We start from the raw sequence: 17,967 nt of genomic DNA, 5'->3' as shown, positions 1-17,967 counted from the left end.
CTTCACAGCAAAAATGAAGGATAGTTAAAATGACAATTATGAACAACTCTGAAACGTCTCTAAGTGGCAGATTAGGCCTTACTTCTTCTTCACATAGGCTGACTCTTCCAAGGTTTGGAGTCCTAAAGAATTAACTTTCATCTCCAAATCTGAACCTGGCAATCCTAAGGGTGGTGTGCAAAGATGTGTTTATTCTTAGTAACTGCTTTCCAATGCTTGTAATTTCCCACTTTACTCTTATTCCTTCTCACATTGCCTTGTCTTCTTTCCCCTTCTCCACAAGATGATCCCCTAAACCAGATAGATGATGACATCTATCTATATGGTTTAGCTACAGGAGGGAGGAATTTCCACTCCAGAATACCTATGTATGCTTAACTCTCATGATGGACACTTAAGAAAAGATAGAATAGAATAGAATTCTATATTGGCCAAGTGTGATTGGACACACAAGGAATTTGTCTTTCGTGCACATGCTCTCAGTGTACATAAAAGAAAAGATACATTCATCAAGAATCATAAGGTACAACACTTAATGATAGCCATAGGGTACAAATAAGCAATCAAATCATATTAGGAAACAGTCAATATAAATCGTAAGGATAACAGAAACAAAGTTACAGTCACAGAGTCATAAGTGGAAGGAGATGGGTGATGGGAACAATGAGAAGATTAATAGTACTGCAGACTTAGTAAACAGTTTGACAGTGTTGAGGGAATTATTTGTTTAGCAGAGTGATAGCATTCGGGAAAAAACTGTTCTTGTATCTAGTTGTTCTGGTGTGCAGTGCTCTATAGTTTCGTTTGAGGGTAGGAGTTGAAACAGTTTATGTCCAGGATGCGACGGGTCTGTAAATATTTTCACAGCCCTCTTTTTGACTCGTGCAGTATACAGGTCCTCGATGGAAGGCAGGTTGGTAGCAATTGTTTTTTCTGCAGTTCTAATTATCCTCTGAAGTCTGTGTCTGTTTTGTTGGGTTGCAGAACCAAACCAAACAGGTATAGAGGTGCAGATGGTAAGAAAAGATATACCAAAGAATCAGAATTGGGAAGAAAGATAGAACTGGACAGGAAGATTTAGTTGACATGAATTGACTCTTTATGCATCACAGAATGCAGAGACTTTCTTGCTCAAAAAATCATTCATACCCTTAGTGTGTTTATGACTTGCTGACTTTCAGATTGTAGATAACAGAAATCCTGGACATTCAGGATTATATGTCCAAGATTATTTATTTAGTAAGAAAAATAGGGGACTAATCTGGATTTTTGTTTGTTTGTATGAGCTCTACCGTCCTCCTAGGTGCCAATTATGTTTCTGTCCACTATTGTTTTATGGGAAACACAGACGGCCATTAGCCTTTTCTCTTCAGGTCTGAAGCTCAGTCATGCAGATTATGAGCCAAGCATTATTGCACATCTGGTTTTGTTGAGAGACACACAAGCACCTCATTCACACGCATACACACAGAGGCTATTGGCTTTAAGCATCTCCCACATCCAGGCTATTGTCAAAGGGATGTAAGAAATGAAGTACCAAAAACAGCCATCATCACAGAACCACCTTGAAGTGAAAAGCAGAGAACAGAAAAGTCCTGATTTGGGACAGCTTGGAAGATTCATGGTGAAATCGCCACTAAAACTTTATTTAGAAAAGTAGAATGCTCATCTCTCACAACAAACTGGATAAGACAGAAATCTCATTAGTACCGCCTGCTTTCTTGCAACATTGCACAGGGTATTTGTTTGTAGTTACATACTTGTGTACAGTATAGTTACACACTGCCTACATGTCCATTTCAAAGTGATGGTTATTACCTTCAAAGTTCTCCACAGCTAGGAGCATGCTTCCCCCAAAGGTATGCTTGAGCCCAGCTGTTGCATTTTGCAAGGCTGCAAAAAGTGCTTTTTCAGCATAACTTTGGTCACATTTTCTTCTTGGTTCTTTTATGCATATAAAGTAATTTTAATTTAGTTTGTGACTTTCTGCTTCCCTCCCCCATTGTTTCAATTGTCTTTAGCGTTGTTTTATTGCCTAGCAGGCTTAAGACTTGTAGATTCTTAAGTCACCCATTTTTGTCACTCAAACAAAAATTGTGGCCCTACCCATTCTGAAAGAGATGGTCAAGATTTCTTTTAAAATTAAGGTTTTACCTATGATCTGTTGAACTAATTATAGTAAACTTGTTCAGACAGCACACTGAGTTACATGTTATATTACATGTTCACATCTCTTGCTAAGTCAATGCCAAAGAAATTTGTTTCTGATATCAAGAGAAATAGAGAAAAGGTTTCATTTTAATCTCATTATAATTTTATATCCTAAGCAAGGATCCTGATTTAAAACACAGGCCTTTGAGTCCATGATTTAAAACTGATTAAGGTTTGTTTCCAAAAAGATTTCCTGTTTTAAACTAAGTTAAGATTCTTTTTCTGAGGCACGGGAGAAAAGTTATCCAGGTTTATCTCTCATTTAAAATCTTTCACACAGAAGCCTAAGAAAACTCACAAAGTTTGAAAACTCATATAATAATCTGCCTTTGGCATTCAAATCTTTTCACAAAAGACAAGACTTACACATAATGATTCTGATGAGTATTTCTTCAATTTTGTTTATTGTTTCATAAAGTTTTCAATATCTGAAAAGTTCAGGGTAGGTAACAATTATCAATTCACAGTCAAAACATCTGACTATGATACTAAAACAAACAGCTAGAGTAGATATCAGAAGGGCTTTAACAAATTGCATGTACTCAGTATTATCATTATAATGACCAAGCCTATTTTAAAGCAGTTTTCTTCATATCTTTTTCAGAATCCAAATTGTCAAGTTAAAAGCATACAGGTGCAAACGGAGACTACCTTTAACTCTTAATTTAGGCCTACAAACTGACACTAGCAATCAAATCCGGCTGAGTGAAAACCCAAGAATAAGATTTAGGACAGAAACCATATGGCTAAGGCAGCAACATTTCCATCACCTTAATTTCTTGGCTATGTTCACAGTATTTTTTGTTTTGTTTTGTTTTGTTTACATTTATATCCCGCCCTTCTCCGAAGACTCAGGGTGGCTTACAGTGTATAAGGCAATAGTCTCATTCTATTTGTATATTTTTACAAAGTCAATTTACTGCCCCCCCAACAATCTGGGTCCTCAAAGGGACAAAGGGAAGTAGAGAAAATCATAGCACATCAGTTAAAATGAAAACTATACTAATTCGCATAGTTCATATAGCTCATCACGGGATTAAGTAAATATTATTTTGCAGGATTTTTATAAAAAACCCAACTATAGGGAATATCAAAACATGAAGCACTTAAAAGATATTTGATAGGCCAGTATATATGTGTGTAAGAAGCATCGGGGGTTAAGTATATTAGCCAAGAGATGTTATCAAAGTGGACAAATGCTCAAATACTTGGGTCTAAATGCAATTGGCTTTTAGTGGTTCCAATAGGCCAGGGGTGTCAAACTGACGTTGTCATGGCAGTGTCATCTGATGTATTGGGACTAAACCCGGTAGGGGTGTGGCCAGCATGTGACGCATCCAGCCCATGGTCCGGGAGTTTGACAACCCTGCAATAGGCAGTACTCCATTACCTATCTCCCTTTCATTCAAAAACTGAAAACCCAAAGCAAAAGAAAGCGAGCAGAAGGTGTCTCACATTAGGACAAACATGGTAGGCAACATTCTATGAATTCTGAGCATTTCACTCTAGGAAACAAATCTGTTCCTCTTTCCTCTTGGCCTTCTGAAATATGGTAGATCTTCAAGGGTATGTTCATCTAAACAAATAGAGTCACCCTCTACTCTCAGATCGAGGATTCCTGTTCTTCCTCTTGGCAGGAGTCCTGAGACTTCTAATCAACTCTATTCTCACTAGTCAAAGTCACCCAGTCTAAAAGATTAAAATATGACACAGATGGTAGTGTGTGGATCCATTTTTAAATAAAATAAAATAAAGCATCTTCTGCCACTCCTCTCCCTCCAGGAACTTTAGAGTTGAAGTAGTTCTTGAGGGATGTGGGATGTCTGATTCCAAATATTTAATATTATATAAAATTGAATATGCAAATGCCATATAGAAGAACAGTCTCTTCCTCAATTAATGTATGCAGTACTATATTAAAAATAATGAAAGGAAATCATACCTTATTTTAAGGAGCACCCATTACATCCTCATCCATTTTTCCCCTTTTCTTTTAAAACCAAGCTGGTAACTTTCAATGTTTTTTTTTTCCTGCATTCTAGTCCCTGTTCAGAAACCTTTTAGGATATCTATGGGGATGTAAAAAATGCGAAATCTATGGGGACAAACCAAAGCTGAAGAAGACAAGAAGCAATGGATGGAAACTAATCAAGGAGAGAACCAATTTATAAGGAAGGCAAAATTTCTGACAAAACAATTAATCATTGGAATGAATTGCCTCCAGAAGTTGTGGTCACTCGAACACTGGAAATTTTAAAGAAGAGATTGGACAATCATTTGCCTGAAATATTCTATGGTTTCCTGCTTGAACAGGCGGTTGGACTAGAAGTCCTACCAGTTCCCTTCAAATTCTGTTATTCTGATAAGCAGGATTCCTGTTCTTAATATCAGCTGTGCACTGATTGAATATCACGTATGAGGGTATTTTGGAAAGCAATTAATACTTAGCCAACACGTGAAATATATTAATAAACTGCATATTAGAACAATCAATCTCTTTCCCCCCACTCAATTTTATCCCATCTAGGATCTTTAGATATACTGTATCGGACTACAACTTCAGTCATCCACACCAGAATGTCCATCACATCTGGAGGGTGTCAAATCTGAGACAGCTGCTCTAACCATAATGTGGGGAAATAGGTATGAGAGGATGAACTAGAAACATTTGTTGAACTTTCATTAGTCAAGATGAAAAGAAATATGACAGGAAGACCCAACAAGCTTAAAAACAGAAGATCGCCATCAACCGATGAAAAAGGTTCGTTATTTTTGTCCTTATCTGCCTTTTCCAAAATTTGATAACAAATTTGGTCGCTTCCCCCCAACCCCAAGATTTTCTTACCCGACAATTCTTTTCAACTGTCTGAAAAAAGCTTTGGTTGGAAAAAAGCTTTGCTGGACAAAGTTTCCTTCTTAATGTTCACTTTTCCTGTACTTGTTACAAATAAGGGATGCCTACCAGAAAAAAATGATACAGCAGTCACAGTAGTTGCTAGAAGTGTTCAAAAATCTTCCAGGTGCATAAATTTAGTATGAGCACCAAAATAGACTGCTAATTTTGCAGAAAACTGTGTCACCCCACAGTGAACATATCTAACCATCTATTACTAGAATGGGGTCTCCCAAAAGCAGCTTCAGGTTATTTCCTTACAAGGCTTATAATGTTAACATGCTCATTCCTTTTTCTGCTCATGTTTTCCCACCCCAGGGCCTTAGAACTGGAATTCAGTAACTGTCCAAAGAGCACTGCCATAGTACCAAGATCGCCTTTGCATTACTAGAGGCAAGTAGCCTCTTCTTACTCGTTAGGAAGATGTGATATTAAGTACAATTTGATCAGGTACAAGATACAGGAGACAAAGAGACAGGGATTTCAGCTGTAAACATTGTGCATTTCTAAATAAAGCAGTCCTGTTTTTAGTACTTAATTGGAAAATATTTTGACATTGTCAAGGGAAGTTGCTAAACACTACTCTAAAATTCTTTTTACTGTTTATTGTGAAAGGAAAATAAAAGGTTTTATTTCAGAAATTGCAACAGAATTCACATTTTTCATATTGTCAAGAAAAGAAAGTGTCTCTCTTCCTCGGTTTTTTTTTTAGCATCGGGTGGTGCAGGCTCATGAATTAATTCATTGCAAGGCCCGCCCTGTTTTGGAAGCTGCTCTCCTCTGTTCCTCTTACCTTGTGTGGCTGAGGTGACAAGGACAGTGGTGATGCACAGGCTCCAAAGGGCATGGATGAGCTGGGCCATCCTGCCGTGAATGCTGGAGTTGTCAGCGACCAGGAGCCACTCTGTTCATCCCCAAGGAGGGTAAATCACAGCAGGCCTGGTGGAGAAAGAAGAGAAGACGTGAGTCAGGAATTAGCACAGGGGTGAGTTATTACCTGCTGTCCTTAATATGCCTCCTATAGAAATCATACTAACATTTTTCCTATTCTAAAGGATACACCTTGTTGTCCTTAATCAGCCTCTCCATTCTTTGACCCTTTAGATTAACATATCTATCTCTTCCCAGAAAAATTTAAAGCCTTTTATGAAACCCTGTCTATTCTCTCTAAAAGAGATATTTGAAGAATCAAAACACTGAACTTAGAATTGCTGTTTTTATTCAAAGCACATGTACCCCAAAAGAGTATGTTTGTCTCAAGAATATTTTCATCAGAACATATTGTGCAATAACATGAAACCAATATATCCAGACAAGAAGTAGCTGGAATCCACAAGGATTCATTTCTGGCCATTGCTAGAAAATGATAAAAACATTCGGAGCAGATTCTCCTTAAACCTCTGTTTTTCCAAAAGAGAACTTGCTTCTCTACAGGGGGTTTTCGCCCACTTGCTCATTCACACATCTCAAAACTTAAGACATTCCTGCAAAGAATCTTCAACAAAACACAGCTATTTATACTCCCATTTAACTTCAAAAACAACAGCCACATAAATGTATCCTCCATTGAATGCCTCCAAACCAAATGTTTACCAAAGACTAATGTCAGTTACAGGTGCGTTTCTTCTGAGTTCTCGAAATAAAGGAAGAGTGGCAACCTTTCTAATACTTGAAAGCTAAGGTAACTTTACTGCAGTGGTTTTCATTTTTTTAAATGATATTAAATTTGTAAAAGAAAAAAGGAACAGAAAAATTGAGAAAAAAATCAGAAAGTTAAAACAAGGAGCTAGTAAACAGAATTTATAAGTGTCATAAACAAGATTAGAATATTCAGTATTTTATTAATTGGATTCATGTAATTCATGAACATATTATATCATTTTAAAAACTACAGATGGTTGTTAAAATCCAAGTAATACATAAATATTATCAGTATAATAATCAAAAATAAGATTCAAAGTTACTATAAGTTCTATCCAAGCTCTTGAATATTTATTTTGATTTAACAGATTCTTTAGAGTCAGAATATTAAAACTTTATGTTAAGGGAAACTCTAATTTTGGATAGGATAGAAGCACATACATAAAAGTATAACTGAGTTAAATTCTGTCAGATTTACTTCTGAGATACAGACTTATATTGGACATTATGAGATATTCTATCAGAAAGTAAACCGTATTTCTGTCTTTCATCTCTTGTAGATAAAAACAAAACAAAACCAAGAACACTATTTCAGAGTTTCCCTATCTGCTGAGAAATTCCTGTATCTGAGACATGGAACCAGTTGTGCGTTGAGAAGAGGCTGGAGGCAAAAGAGAGCATCAATCTAGTATATCCATGACACATGCCAGACTTTCTGGATCTGGCAGTCTCCTCCTGTGAACTGAGTATGGGTCCTGGAATACACCCAGCAGTTTGGGTGGAAGCTTGTCAACTTCTGACAGTTTTGTCCCTGACTAAAACTGAATAGCTTCCAAGGAAACTCAGGATTCTCCAAAACTTCATTTTGAAAGTTCTCTTCAGTTTGAATTGTGCCTTTATTCTCCACCTCCCAAGATGATTTGGTTGAAACCATGTTAACAAGGACCCACCCTTGTTATTTTCAACATCTTAACAAGATAACAAGGAGATTTATATGGCAAAGGAAAAAAGCTAGAATTAGTTTAAAGATGTTACAGGATACGAGGTTAAGGGGAGGATTTGGACTGCCAAACTGGGAACTGTATTACCAGGCAGCAGCATTGACTTGGATGAAGGAATGGGTAGAATTAAGGAATACAAGATTACTGACTTTGGTAGGACATGATTTGTAACTAGGGTGGCATGCCTTTTTATGGCATGGGAGAAGTAAGATACATATGTACTTTCATAGACATTACATAAGAAATGCACTACTAATGGCATGAGAGAAGGTTAAAAAGGGCTGGGAAGTGGCTCACCAGGCTAATGCAGCCTGTTATTAACACACAGCTGCCTGCAATTACAATTACTGCAGGCTCGAGTCCCACCGGGCCCAAGGTTGACTCAGCCTTCCATCCTTTATAAGGTAGGTAAAATGAGGACCCAGATTGTTGGGGGGGCAATAAGTTGACTTTGTATATAAATATACAAATAGAATGAGACTATTGCCTTACACAATGTAAGCCGCCCTGAGTCTTCGGAGAAGGGCGGGATATAAATTCAAATTTTAAAAAAAAGATAAATAGTATATGAAAATTCCAACATGGTTATCAACAATAGAGGCTTTAATACATCCAAATACTTTTAATCTTAGAAATATTGTTAGGTATAAGGACTTGTTAACAGATAGGAGGGAATTGAAGCAGAAACAAGATTTGGAAGAACAGGGGACTGAGTTAGATTGGTATATGTATATGCAAATAGAAGCAAGATATCAGAAAGATGTTAAACTCTATGGTTTCTATTTAGAAAAGACTGAGCTGGATAGGATTCTCACAGGAACAGAGGACAAATTAATCAAAAAAAATTATAACTTTTTGTTTTAATTAGTTAGAAGAGTTAGAAGAGGAACAAGTAAAGGAAACTATGATAGCTTGAGCTAAAATTTTTGGACATTCAATAGACCTAGACAAATGGTAACAGCTATGGGAGAGGAATTATAAATTAATAATGTCCACTGCATATAAAGAAAATCAATATAAAATGTTTTATAGATGGCATATGCCACCTGAGAAACTGGCAAAAATGTTTAAAGATAAATCAGCTAAAGGTTGGAAATGTCATCGGTTACCAGGATCTTCTTATCATATATGGTGGACATGTCCGGAAGCCAAAAACTATTGGGAGAAAATAAAGGGTTGGTTAGAAGAAATGACCCAACAACATATTCCTCAGCAGGGCCGTGCTGAGGAATCTGGAAGTTATCTGCACGATAAAATCGCTCAGATCCGGGACGGACTGGATGCAGATTGGGTGGATTCGGGCGGGACGACGGAGGCAGGTCTTGAGAATATTATCTGGGCGGAGTTCGACTCTGTGACTCCCGAAGACATGGACAGGATATTAGGGAGGCTGAATGCTACCACATGTTTACTGGACCCGTGTCCCTCCTGGCTGGTGCTGGCCACTCAGGAGGTTACACGAGGCTGGCTCCAGGGAATTATTAGCGCTTCTCTGGTGGAGGGAGTCTTCCCAGCCGCCTTGAAAGAGGCGGTTGTGAGGCCCCTCCTTAAGAAGCCTTCCCTGGACCCAGCTGTTTTGGCTAATTATCGTCCCGTCTCCAACCTTGGCTTTGTGGCGAAGGTTGTTGAGATGTGGTGGCATGGCAGCTTCCCCGGTACCTGGAGGAAACTGTCTATCTAGACCCGTGCCAGTCCGGCTTCAGGCCTGGGTACAGCACGGAAACGGCTTTGGTTGTGTTGGTTGATGATCTCTGGAGGGCACGGGACAGAGGTTGTTCCTCTGATCTTGTCCTGTTAGATCTGTCAGCGGCTTTTGATACCATCGACCATGGTATCTTGCTGCGACGGTTGGAGGGTTAGGGAGTGGGGGGCACCATTTTTCAGTGGTTCTCCTCCTACCTCTCCGACCGTTTGCAGACGGTGTTGACGGGGGGCAGAGGTCGACCGCTAGGCAACTCACTTGTGGGATGCCACAGGGGTCGATCCTCTCGTCTCTCCTGTTCAACATCTATATGAAGCCGCTGGGGGAGATCATCCGTGGTTTCGGGGTGAGATGTCAACTGTACGCTGATGACACTCAGCTATACATTTCCACCCCGAACCACCCCAACGAAGCCATTGATGTGATGACCCGGTGCCTTGAGGCCGTTCGGGTCTGGATGGAGACAAACAGACTCCGACTCAACCCATCCAAGATGGAGTGGCTGTGGATACCAGCGTCCTGGCTGGTATCCACAGTCAGCTAATTCCATCGCTGACTGTGGGGGGCGAATCGTTGGCCCCCAGGGAATCGGTGTGCAACTTAGGCGTTCTCCTGGACGCATGGCTGTCTTTAGAAGACCATTTGACGGCCGTCGCCAGGGGAGCTTTTTATCAGGTTCGCCTGATCTGCCAGTTGCGCCCCTTCCTGGACCGGGACGCTTTATGCACAGTCACTCATGCCCTCGTTACTTCTCACCTGGATTACTGCAATGCTCTCTACATGGGGCTCCCCTTGAAGAGCACCAGGAGGCTCCAACTGGTACAAAATGCGGCTGCGCGGGGGATAGAGGGAGCATCGCGTAGCTCCCATGTAACACCTCTCCTGCGCAGGCTGCATTGGCTGCCAGTGGTCTTCCGGGTGAGATTCAAGGTTTTGGTTATCACCTTTAAAGCGCTCCATGGGATGGGACCGGGATATTTACGGGACCACCTACTGCCGCCAGTAGCCTCTCATCGACCGGTGCACTCTCACAGAGAGGGCCTCCTTAGGATGCCATCAGCCAAACAATGTCGGCTGGCGGCTCCCAGGGGAAGAGCATTCTCTGTGGGGTCTCCGGCCCTGTGGAATGAACTACCTGTGGGGCTATGTCTTCTCCCTAATCTTCGGACCTTTAAGCGCAAGCTCAAAACTTTTTTCTTTCACCAAGCAGGGCTGGCCTAAAGTTTTAATTGTAGATTTGTTAGTGGGGTTTTTAAGGGGTTTAATTTTTTAAAAAAATTTATACATCAATTTTAATATTAGATTTTTAAATGAATATTGTATTTTAATTTTTTGGTATTTATGTTTTATCTTGCTGTACACTGCCCTGAATCTTCAGAGAAGGGCAGTATAAAAATGTAAATAATAAATAAATAAAATAAATAAAATATTGACTTAAAACCGGAGTTGTTTTTATTGGGGATCCTACCAGAGAAAATTAGTAAAGAAAATATTTATTTGATTATACATGTAATTATAGCAGCAAGAATTGTTTTTACGCAAAATTGGAAAGCAGAGAAAATACCCCTGGAAGGAGAAATTATTAGAAAATTTTTAGATTGTGCAGAAATGAACAGATTAACTTTGATGATTAAAGAAAGAGAGGATTCAGAATATTTTAAGATATGGGATAAATTTTACCATTGGTTAGAAGAAAGGTACAGATAAGCAATGGAATATTACGTAAGAAAATGATAATAATGTATTTGTGGAAAAATGGTAATAGTTTAAATTGAGGTGAAGAAAGAAGAAACAGTAAAATGATGGAGCCAGGAAGAAAACACTGAGACATCACACGGAAGGAATTGCTGATGTTTTAAATGTATGTTTGTCTATAAAATAAAAAACTTTAAAAAAAAAGACCCACCCACCTTTAAAAAAAACCAAACCCTCCCAAAGCACTTCACTTTCCAAATTCCATGAAAAGTCTCTTTAATATTGCAGCATTATTCAAATATTACCAATAGTAATATTGGTAAATATTTGAATAAGAACCGAACAAAATAAGGATTTTTTTTCTTTGCAGCCTTCTGCGTATTCCTTCAGTACGGTATTCAATAAAAGAATAGGCAAATTGAACTTTGTGAGGTTATGAAATCCATGTTTTGGCTTGTAAAATTCAGTGGCATCTTTTTTCCATCTTTCTGAGACATGAATCGCTGTAGACCTGTTCTACAAGCTCTAATATAAATATAACACCATTAAATCTGGCTCAAAATTTGGGTGAGGGAAAAGGATAAATCCTGGCCCTGTGTGTGACAAGACCTCACCTATTTGGGGTGTGATCAGACATCATCTGTATGCAACAAAATTTCATTTTAATGTATGCCAATTAATGTACGTTCGAAGTGACAATAAAGTTATTATCCTGTCCTGTCCTGTCCTGTCCTGTCCTGTCCTATCCTATCCCAGAAGCCTGGTCAGTGGCTGTACCAACATTAGTCCTGGCACAGGAAAAATCAACATCCACATTTGACTGTTCACGGTGCTTAGAGCTACCATGTCTGGGTGTTCCAATGATGCTTTTCAAAAGGCAACTGGACTTTCTTGGTTTTTTTCCTTGAAAATGTTTAACTTCTCACCCAAGAAGTTTCTTCAGAACATTCCCATATAGCCAGAACTGAATCGAGAATCTCCATAGATATTTACCATGTCCGGACTGCAAAAAACTAGATCATCACTAGATGGCAGCAAATAGTTTTCTGCTGGTCCCCCCGCCCCGGTCATCTAGTGCCATAATGGCGAACCTATGGCACGCATGCCAGAGGTGGCATGCAGCGCCCTCTCTGTGGGCATGTGAGCCATCGCCCCAGTTCAGCTCCGCCATGCACATGTGCGTGCCTTCTGCCGGCCAGCTGGTCTTTGGGTCCCTCTGCTGCGCATGTGCGGGGGGCAGGGGGCATGCAGGGGGCGGTGTGCATGGGCATGGTGCATCTGGGGGGGGTGCACATGCTTGGGGTACATGCATGCTTCGCATTTTGGGGGTTTTGGCATGTGCGCTTTGGGCAGTCAGTCCGGAAAAGGTTAGCCATTGCTGATTTAGTGGTTGTCTGGATGTTTGCAGATAATGGTGCCCAGTTCTGCCTACACATATACTTGAAGTTATGAATTAGCATTAATAAATATGAAAATATAATCCAAATTAATGTGCCCAGGTTTTATTTTTGGAAATTTGGTTACTCTACTTATTACAGTCCACGACCATGACACTCTGACCCTTCCCTCTGCCTCAAAAGTTGGGTATGGCTCCTTTTCACCAAAGAATTGCAAACAAAAAACCTCAGCAGCAAATTAGCAGGAAAATATTTCATGTCACAGATATGAAATTATAGGAGAAGCTTCACCTAATACATTTTGGCTTGTCAAACCACTCTTGAAGGCACTGGAGCTCTGTCATAAAAACACAACAAAGTCATATGACTTAACAAATAACACTATCAGCATTTGTTATGTGTGTATTTCTCATATCAGAGCACAAATAATTCCTTAAGGAAAGAGGGTAAATTACATAGAAGACCCGAAGAAGAGATCAATAATGACAGCATAGTCTTTCACCGCAGGATTATTCTGTCCAGCTTCTCAATCAGATGGCTTTTGGTCCCTGCCTTGAGGGGAATCTGGTGCAGCCAAGCATAGGAAAAATAAGACACAATGTAAGCCACAGCTATATAAGGGAATAGATCATACTCCCCCTTTTCCAGATGTCATTTACTAGATTCAGCTATAGGGGGATTCAAGAAACAGGCCACACAGGCTACCATTTCATATTTATAGCAGATTTTTAGACTAGGCAGTTGTCAGCTGCCAGCCTAAAGGACATCTTACAAGGACTCAAGACTTGAAATGTCAGTTCCAAGGCTGCCGAACTGCTTCAGGGACTGACTGCAGGGAAGCCCAGAATACATGGCCATTCTGCCATATATCTGAGATGTTTTTCTCGCTCTTTCCTCAGTGACTCCTTTCACACACATATACTGTAAGATTGCCAGCAACTTTACCTTTAGCATTTCCAGAGGGCCAACGGCAAACTGCTTTTCTGCTTTCCTCTGGTTTTTTTGTTTGGTTTGTTTTGTCTTCTTTTCTAAGCTTTTAAGTATTACTCTGGAGTCTATTCTCATAGCCCTTGGCTATATCTCTAAACTTCAGATGATGTGCATCCTGTACCTACTGACCCTATTTCTGACACCCACAACTAGGTCTCTGCAGGACCATGGATCTAGCTGCATGTCAGAGTAAAAATGATGTCCATTAGAAATACTGGTAGCTCATTTTAAAGACACTTGCTGCAATTAATTAGGCCTTCAGGTATTTGGTGAGCAAAAAAATTAAAGATTTCTTTATTTGTTGTTCAGGGACCGGTCATCTTTTGACAACTGGAAGTCATATATTTTAAATTATTGTCTTTAGCAGTCAAGGATTATAGGAAAGAGGTAATTACGTGAAGCGGGCAAGGCTGATTTTGGAGACATTCTGCTATAGTATCAGCTGAGGTTTTCTACAAGAAATCAGTCCTATTTAGAAAACATTCATGTATAGAACTAAATGTATGAGCGATAGTGCTCATTATGCTCATTACATTGTGACGTCTATAGTAATCCAAGCGAATACAATCTAAGAGAAAACAAAATTGACTGCAATAGGGACCTTTCATGTGTACATACAGGCCCGGATATGGTACCTTCACTTTTTTTTTTTTTTTTTAGAATAGAATAGAATAGAATTTTTATTGGCCAAGTGTGATTGGACACACAAGGAATTTGTCTTGGTGCATATGCTCTCAGTGTACATAAAAGAAAAGATACGTTCATCAAGGTACAACATTTACAACACAACCATTTGTAACCATCAAGCAGGTTCTTTAGGAACTTCAATAATGTGACTTGGGGGATGCTGGTTTCTTCTCCTAGCATGGTTGGGAGCTGCAAAAAAGAGGGCTGGCTACCGATGAACACTGCAAAATATTGGTTATTCATCCTTGTATTATGGTATAATAATACTGAGATTCCTTTTCATTATGACTTAACAATTAGTTTACTTACCCACAACCAACTCTGGTTTTTCTGAAACACTATCTTTGAACATCCTGGTATAGAACAAACAAGCATTCCTCATCCTGGGATTTCCTAAAAAATTGGAATCAATTATTTGAATGGAAAATTTCCAATTGGTATGTTCATTTGCCATGCTAGGATAGAATCTGCTTGTTCAGGCCACTCATCACAGGAGAATCTACGGCAGGTCCCTCGTTGTTATGATGGGGATGACCTAGGCCTCCTCACTTGCACTGTTATCCCATGGAATGCTCCTCCCTCCCCTCCTCCTCCCCCAAAGATATATAAATAGTCTCTACCTTACTGAATTTTCTAGCAAGTGTTTAATTTACTTTGCTCCTTGATGATTTCAGTGATTTATTTTGGATTTTGCCCTTGTGGCATTCCATTCAAAGTCAGTTTGGAGGTATGGGCTGAGCTATAACGACCATGAAAAGAACTATGTATTATGGAAACAGGATGGCTTCGGGGTTTTTTTTTAAGGTAACTATGTAAAAAATGCAGATTACTGATTTCTAAATAACATAGAAGAAACTGCAAACATTTATTTTTGTAACAATTCATCAAGAATCATTATATATTATACTAATTTTTTAATTATATATTTTAATTAAAAGTTATAGTGAAATATTATATTTATTTAATGCCTCTGAAACGTATTTTGAAAAGGTTATTTTTGATTATTTTTTAATATATCAAAACATTTTATTTTAACACTTCCTGGGCATATTAGTTTGGTTTACATACAAATATTTTCCAGTTGAATATTTCTTGGAAGACCCCCACCATGGCCTGATATTCGGCTCCATTTTTAAAAACCCGAGCCAAATCTTTCTTTTTTAAATAATTTTTATTAATCATTTTTCAAAAAACAAAAAAAAGAATCTTTAAATAATAGTTTTTTTCCAACAATTTCGCAACGGTTAAACATTTCTTACTTGTCCATTTTTTCTCCCTTATTTCAATGTATCCTTTATACATACAAGTCTAATATTAATATTAACCCAGCCAAATCTTAATGGAGGATTTTGTGAGCTCTAGTTTCAAAGTATCTGGTTTGCACGCATTTAGGGAAACTTCATCTAAGGTGTCTTGAAGCTATCTTTGTGAGTAACGGATTGTATCTAATGAAAAATCCCCAGTCAAGAAATGTATGATTTTTCCTACGCCCTAACATCCACATTTGACTCTTCATGGTGCTTAGAGCTATCATATCTGGGTGTTCCAACGATGCTTTTCAAAAGGCAACTGGGCTTTCTTGTTTTTCCTGTAACTTTCATGATCAATATTTTAATTAAAAGTTATAGTGAAATATTATATTTATTTAATGCCTCTGAAACGTATTTTGAAAAGGTTATTTTTGATTATTTTTAATATATCAAAACATTTATTTTAACACTTCCTGGGCATATTAGTTTGGTTTATATACAAATATTTTCCAGTTGAATATTTCTTGGAAGACCCCCACCATGGCCTGATATTCGGCTCCATTTTTAAAAACCCGAGCCAAATCTTTCTTTTTTAAATAATTTTTATTAATCATTTTTCAAAAAACAAAAAAAAGAATCTTTAAATAATAGTTTTTTTCCAACAATTTCGCAACGGTTAAACATTTCTTACTTGTCCATTTTTTCTCCCTTATTTCAATGTATCCTTTATACATACAAGTCTAATATTAATATTAACCCAGCCAAATCTTAATGGAGGATTTTGTGAGCTCTAGTTTCAAAGTATCTGGTTTGCACGCATTTAGGGAAACTTCATCTAAGGTGTCTTGAAGCTATCTTTGTGAGTAACGGATTGTATCTAATGAAAAATCCCCAGTCAAGAAATGTATGATTTTTCCTACGCCCTAACATCCACATTTGACTCTTCATGGTGCTTAGAGCTATCATATCTGGGTGTTCCAACGATGCTTTTCAAAAGGCAACTGGGCTTTCTTGTTTTTCCTGTAACTTTCATGATCAATATTTTAATGGAACATAGTCAATTATTGGAAAGACTATCATTCTTAGTAGAAATAATCACATCTTAATAACCACTTGGTCAACATCTTTTCCTTTAATCAATATATGTTCAGGCATCTTTGAAACTATTTGCATGACCAAATATTAAAAAGACATCCTTTTATGACTAGAATTTTTCACCTTTGTTAAGATTTCTGAAGCAGATTACAAGTGGGATCTATTCTGAAGTAGATGAAGTATAGGATCCCATCCTAGCTGGTAATTCTTTGCATCAGCATGGACCATTGCACGTTTCTCGATAGCATAAATTCTTTAAAATTAGGAAATCATCTTTATCTTTGTAAAGACAGTGCCCTCATCCAATTCTCAAAATTAGGATAATAGGTTTCATAGATAATAAATGCAAATAGATGAAACTTAATGTACTATGTTGAGGTGCTGTCTTTACAATATTAGGTCAGTCAACAGCTAAAGAATATTGCGTGAGCTTTATGTTTGCATTGTCTGCAACTTTGGATTTGTCTAATAAAAGTGTTGGCTAGCGAGGATTTTTTTTAATAGAACATTCTCTTTAGCAGCCAGCAGAACTACTTTGGCTTTTTGCAACAAAACACTTCACCGTTTCCAAACGGTGCAACTGCTTTTCATTTTCCAATGACATTTACCTTCCTTGGCTTTGCGCCATGTTATATATAATGTAATCCTGTCCATTTGGTCAGAAACACATTTCCCTTTGTTCAAACAGCATGGATTCAGGGATCCTAATCAAATCAAAGGTTGGGCTTTCTGTAATGGTTTTTCTTTTGTGTGCATGAATTAAAATGCTGTCTATGAAGACAATGATTCCTTTTATATTTCTATAGCCTTCTCATTTTTTTCTGAAAAACTTTGGGAGTATGTATTATGATGGAAAAGTTAAAAACAGACTGTCTCTCAAAGGGTGTGACAAAGGTAGTCAATTTAGCCCTCTGACTGTCAACAGCGTTTTCCAGAAGCCACCTGGGACATAAAGCCTGGAAAATACATTGTCTTCTGCCACTTGTGAGAGAACAACTTCTATTAATGGAAATAGAAGCTTTTAATGTAACTTTGAATTTCAAGAGCTAGACATATGCATATATGGCACAATCCAGGCATTGTGTTTTTCTTATTTATGCAATATTTAAATATTTATTTTACAAAACATAGCTTGCCTTTTTGTTCGCAAGCCACTCATTTTTTTTCTAGAATCATTTTCACCTTATAAAGAATGGAATGATGTATCCCACAGGGTGTTTGTATGCTCCATGGTTTCACACAGGTTTAGAACGAAATATTTACAGGGTCATCCTTTCAGCGCCTTTTATTTCCCCCAATTTTAGCAGTTATGGAACTGCTTCACAACTGAGGAAGCTATCTAAGGTTATGACTGTATTTTCAAACTAGCTGCCCAACAAATTCTTAAATGTATGCCACAGTGAGA

General features: G+C 38.2%; 1 protein-coding gene and 1 long non-coding RNA gene across 7 annotated transcripts in view; one reads left to right on the top strand and one right to left on the bottom strand.

The window, feature by feature from the left end:
* ADGRL1 (adhesion G protein-coupled receptor L1) overlaps window positions 1–17,967 on the bottom strand; it is a 167,567-nt gene that overhangs the window by 68,044 nt on the left and 81,556 nt on the right. For 4 of the 6 annotated variants that reach the window (XM_058165646.1, XM_058165641.1, XM_058165643.1 and 1 more), the window contains one exon: window positions 5,898–6,043. In XM_058165646.1, coding sequence (XP_058021629.1) covers window positions 5,898–5,967 — 70 coding nt within the window. In that variant the 5' untranslated portion in view covers window positions 5,968–6,043. Of the gene's footprint in view, window positions 1–5,897; window positions 6,044–6,141; window positions 6,297–14,526; window positions 14,582–17,967 lie in introns of those variants that run through there. The other 2 variants (XM_058165645.1, XM_058165642.1) reach the window with 2 other exon arrangements.
* On the top strand, window positions 5,959–10,691 carry LOC131189523 (uncharacterized). The gene is made up of 3 exons (XR_009153063.1): window positions 5,959–6,089; window positions 6,720–6,785; window positions 7,306–10,691. It is a non-coding gene; the product is annotated as an uncharacterized LOC131189523 (long non-coding RNA).

Source organism: Ahaetulla prasina, chromosome 2, assembly GCF_028640845.1.
Source record: "Ahaetulla prasina isolate Xishuangbanna chromosome 2, ASM2864084v1, whole genome shotgun sequence".
Taxonomy (NCBI): Eukaryota; Metazoa; Chordata; class Lepidosauria; order Squamata; family Colubridae; genus Ahaetulla; species Ahaetulla prasina.
This window is presented reverse-complemented; position numbering and strand designations above follow the sequence as displayed.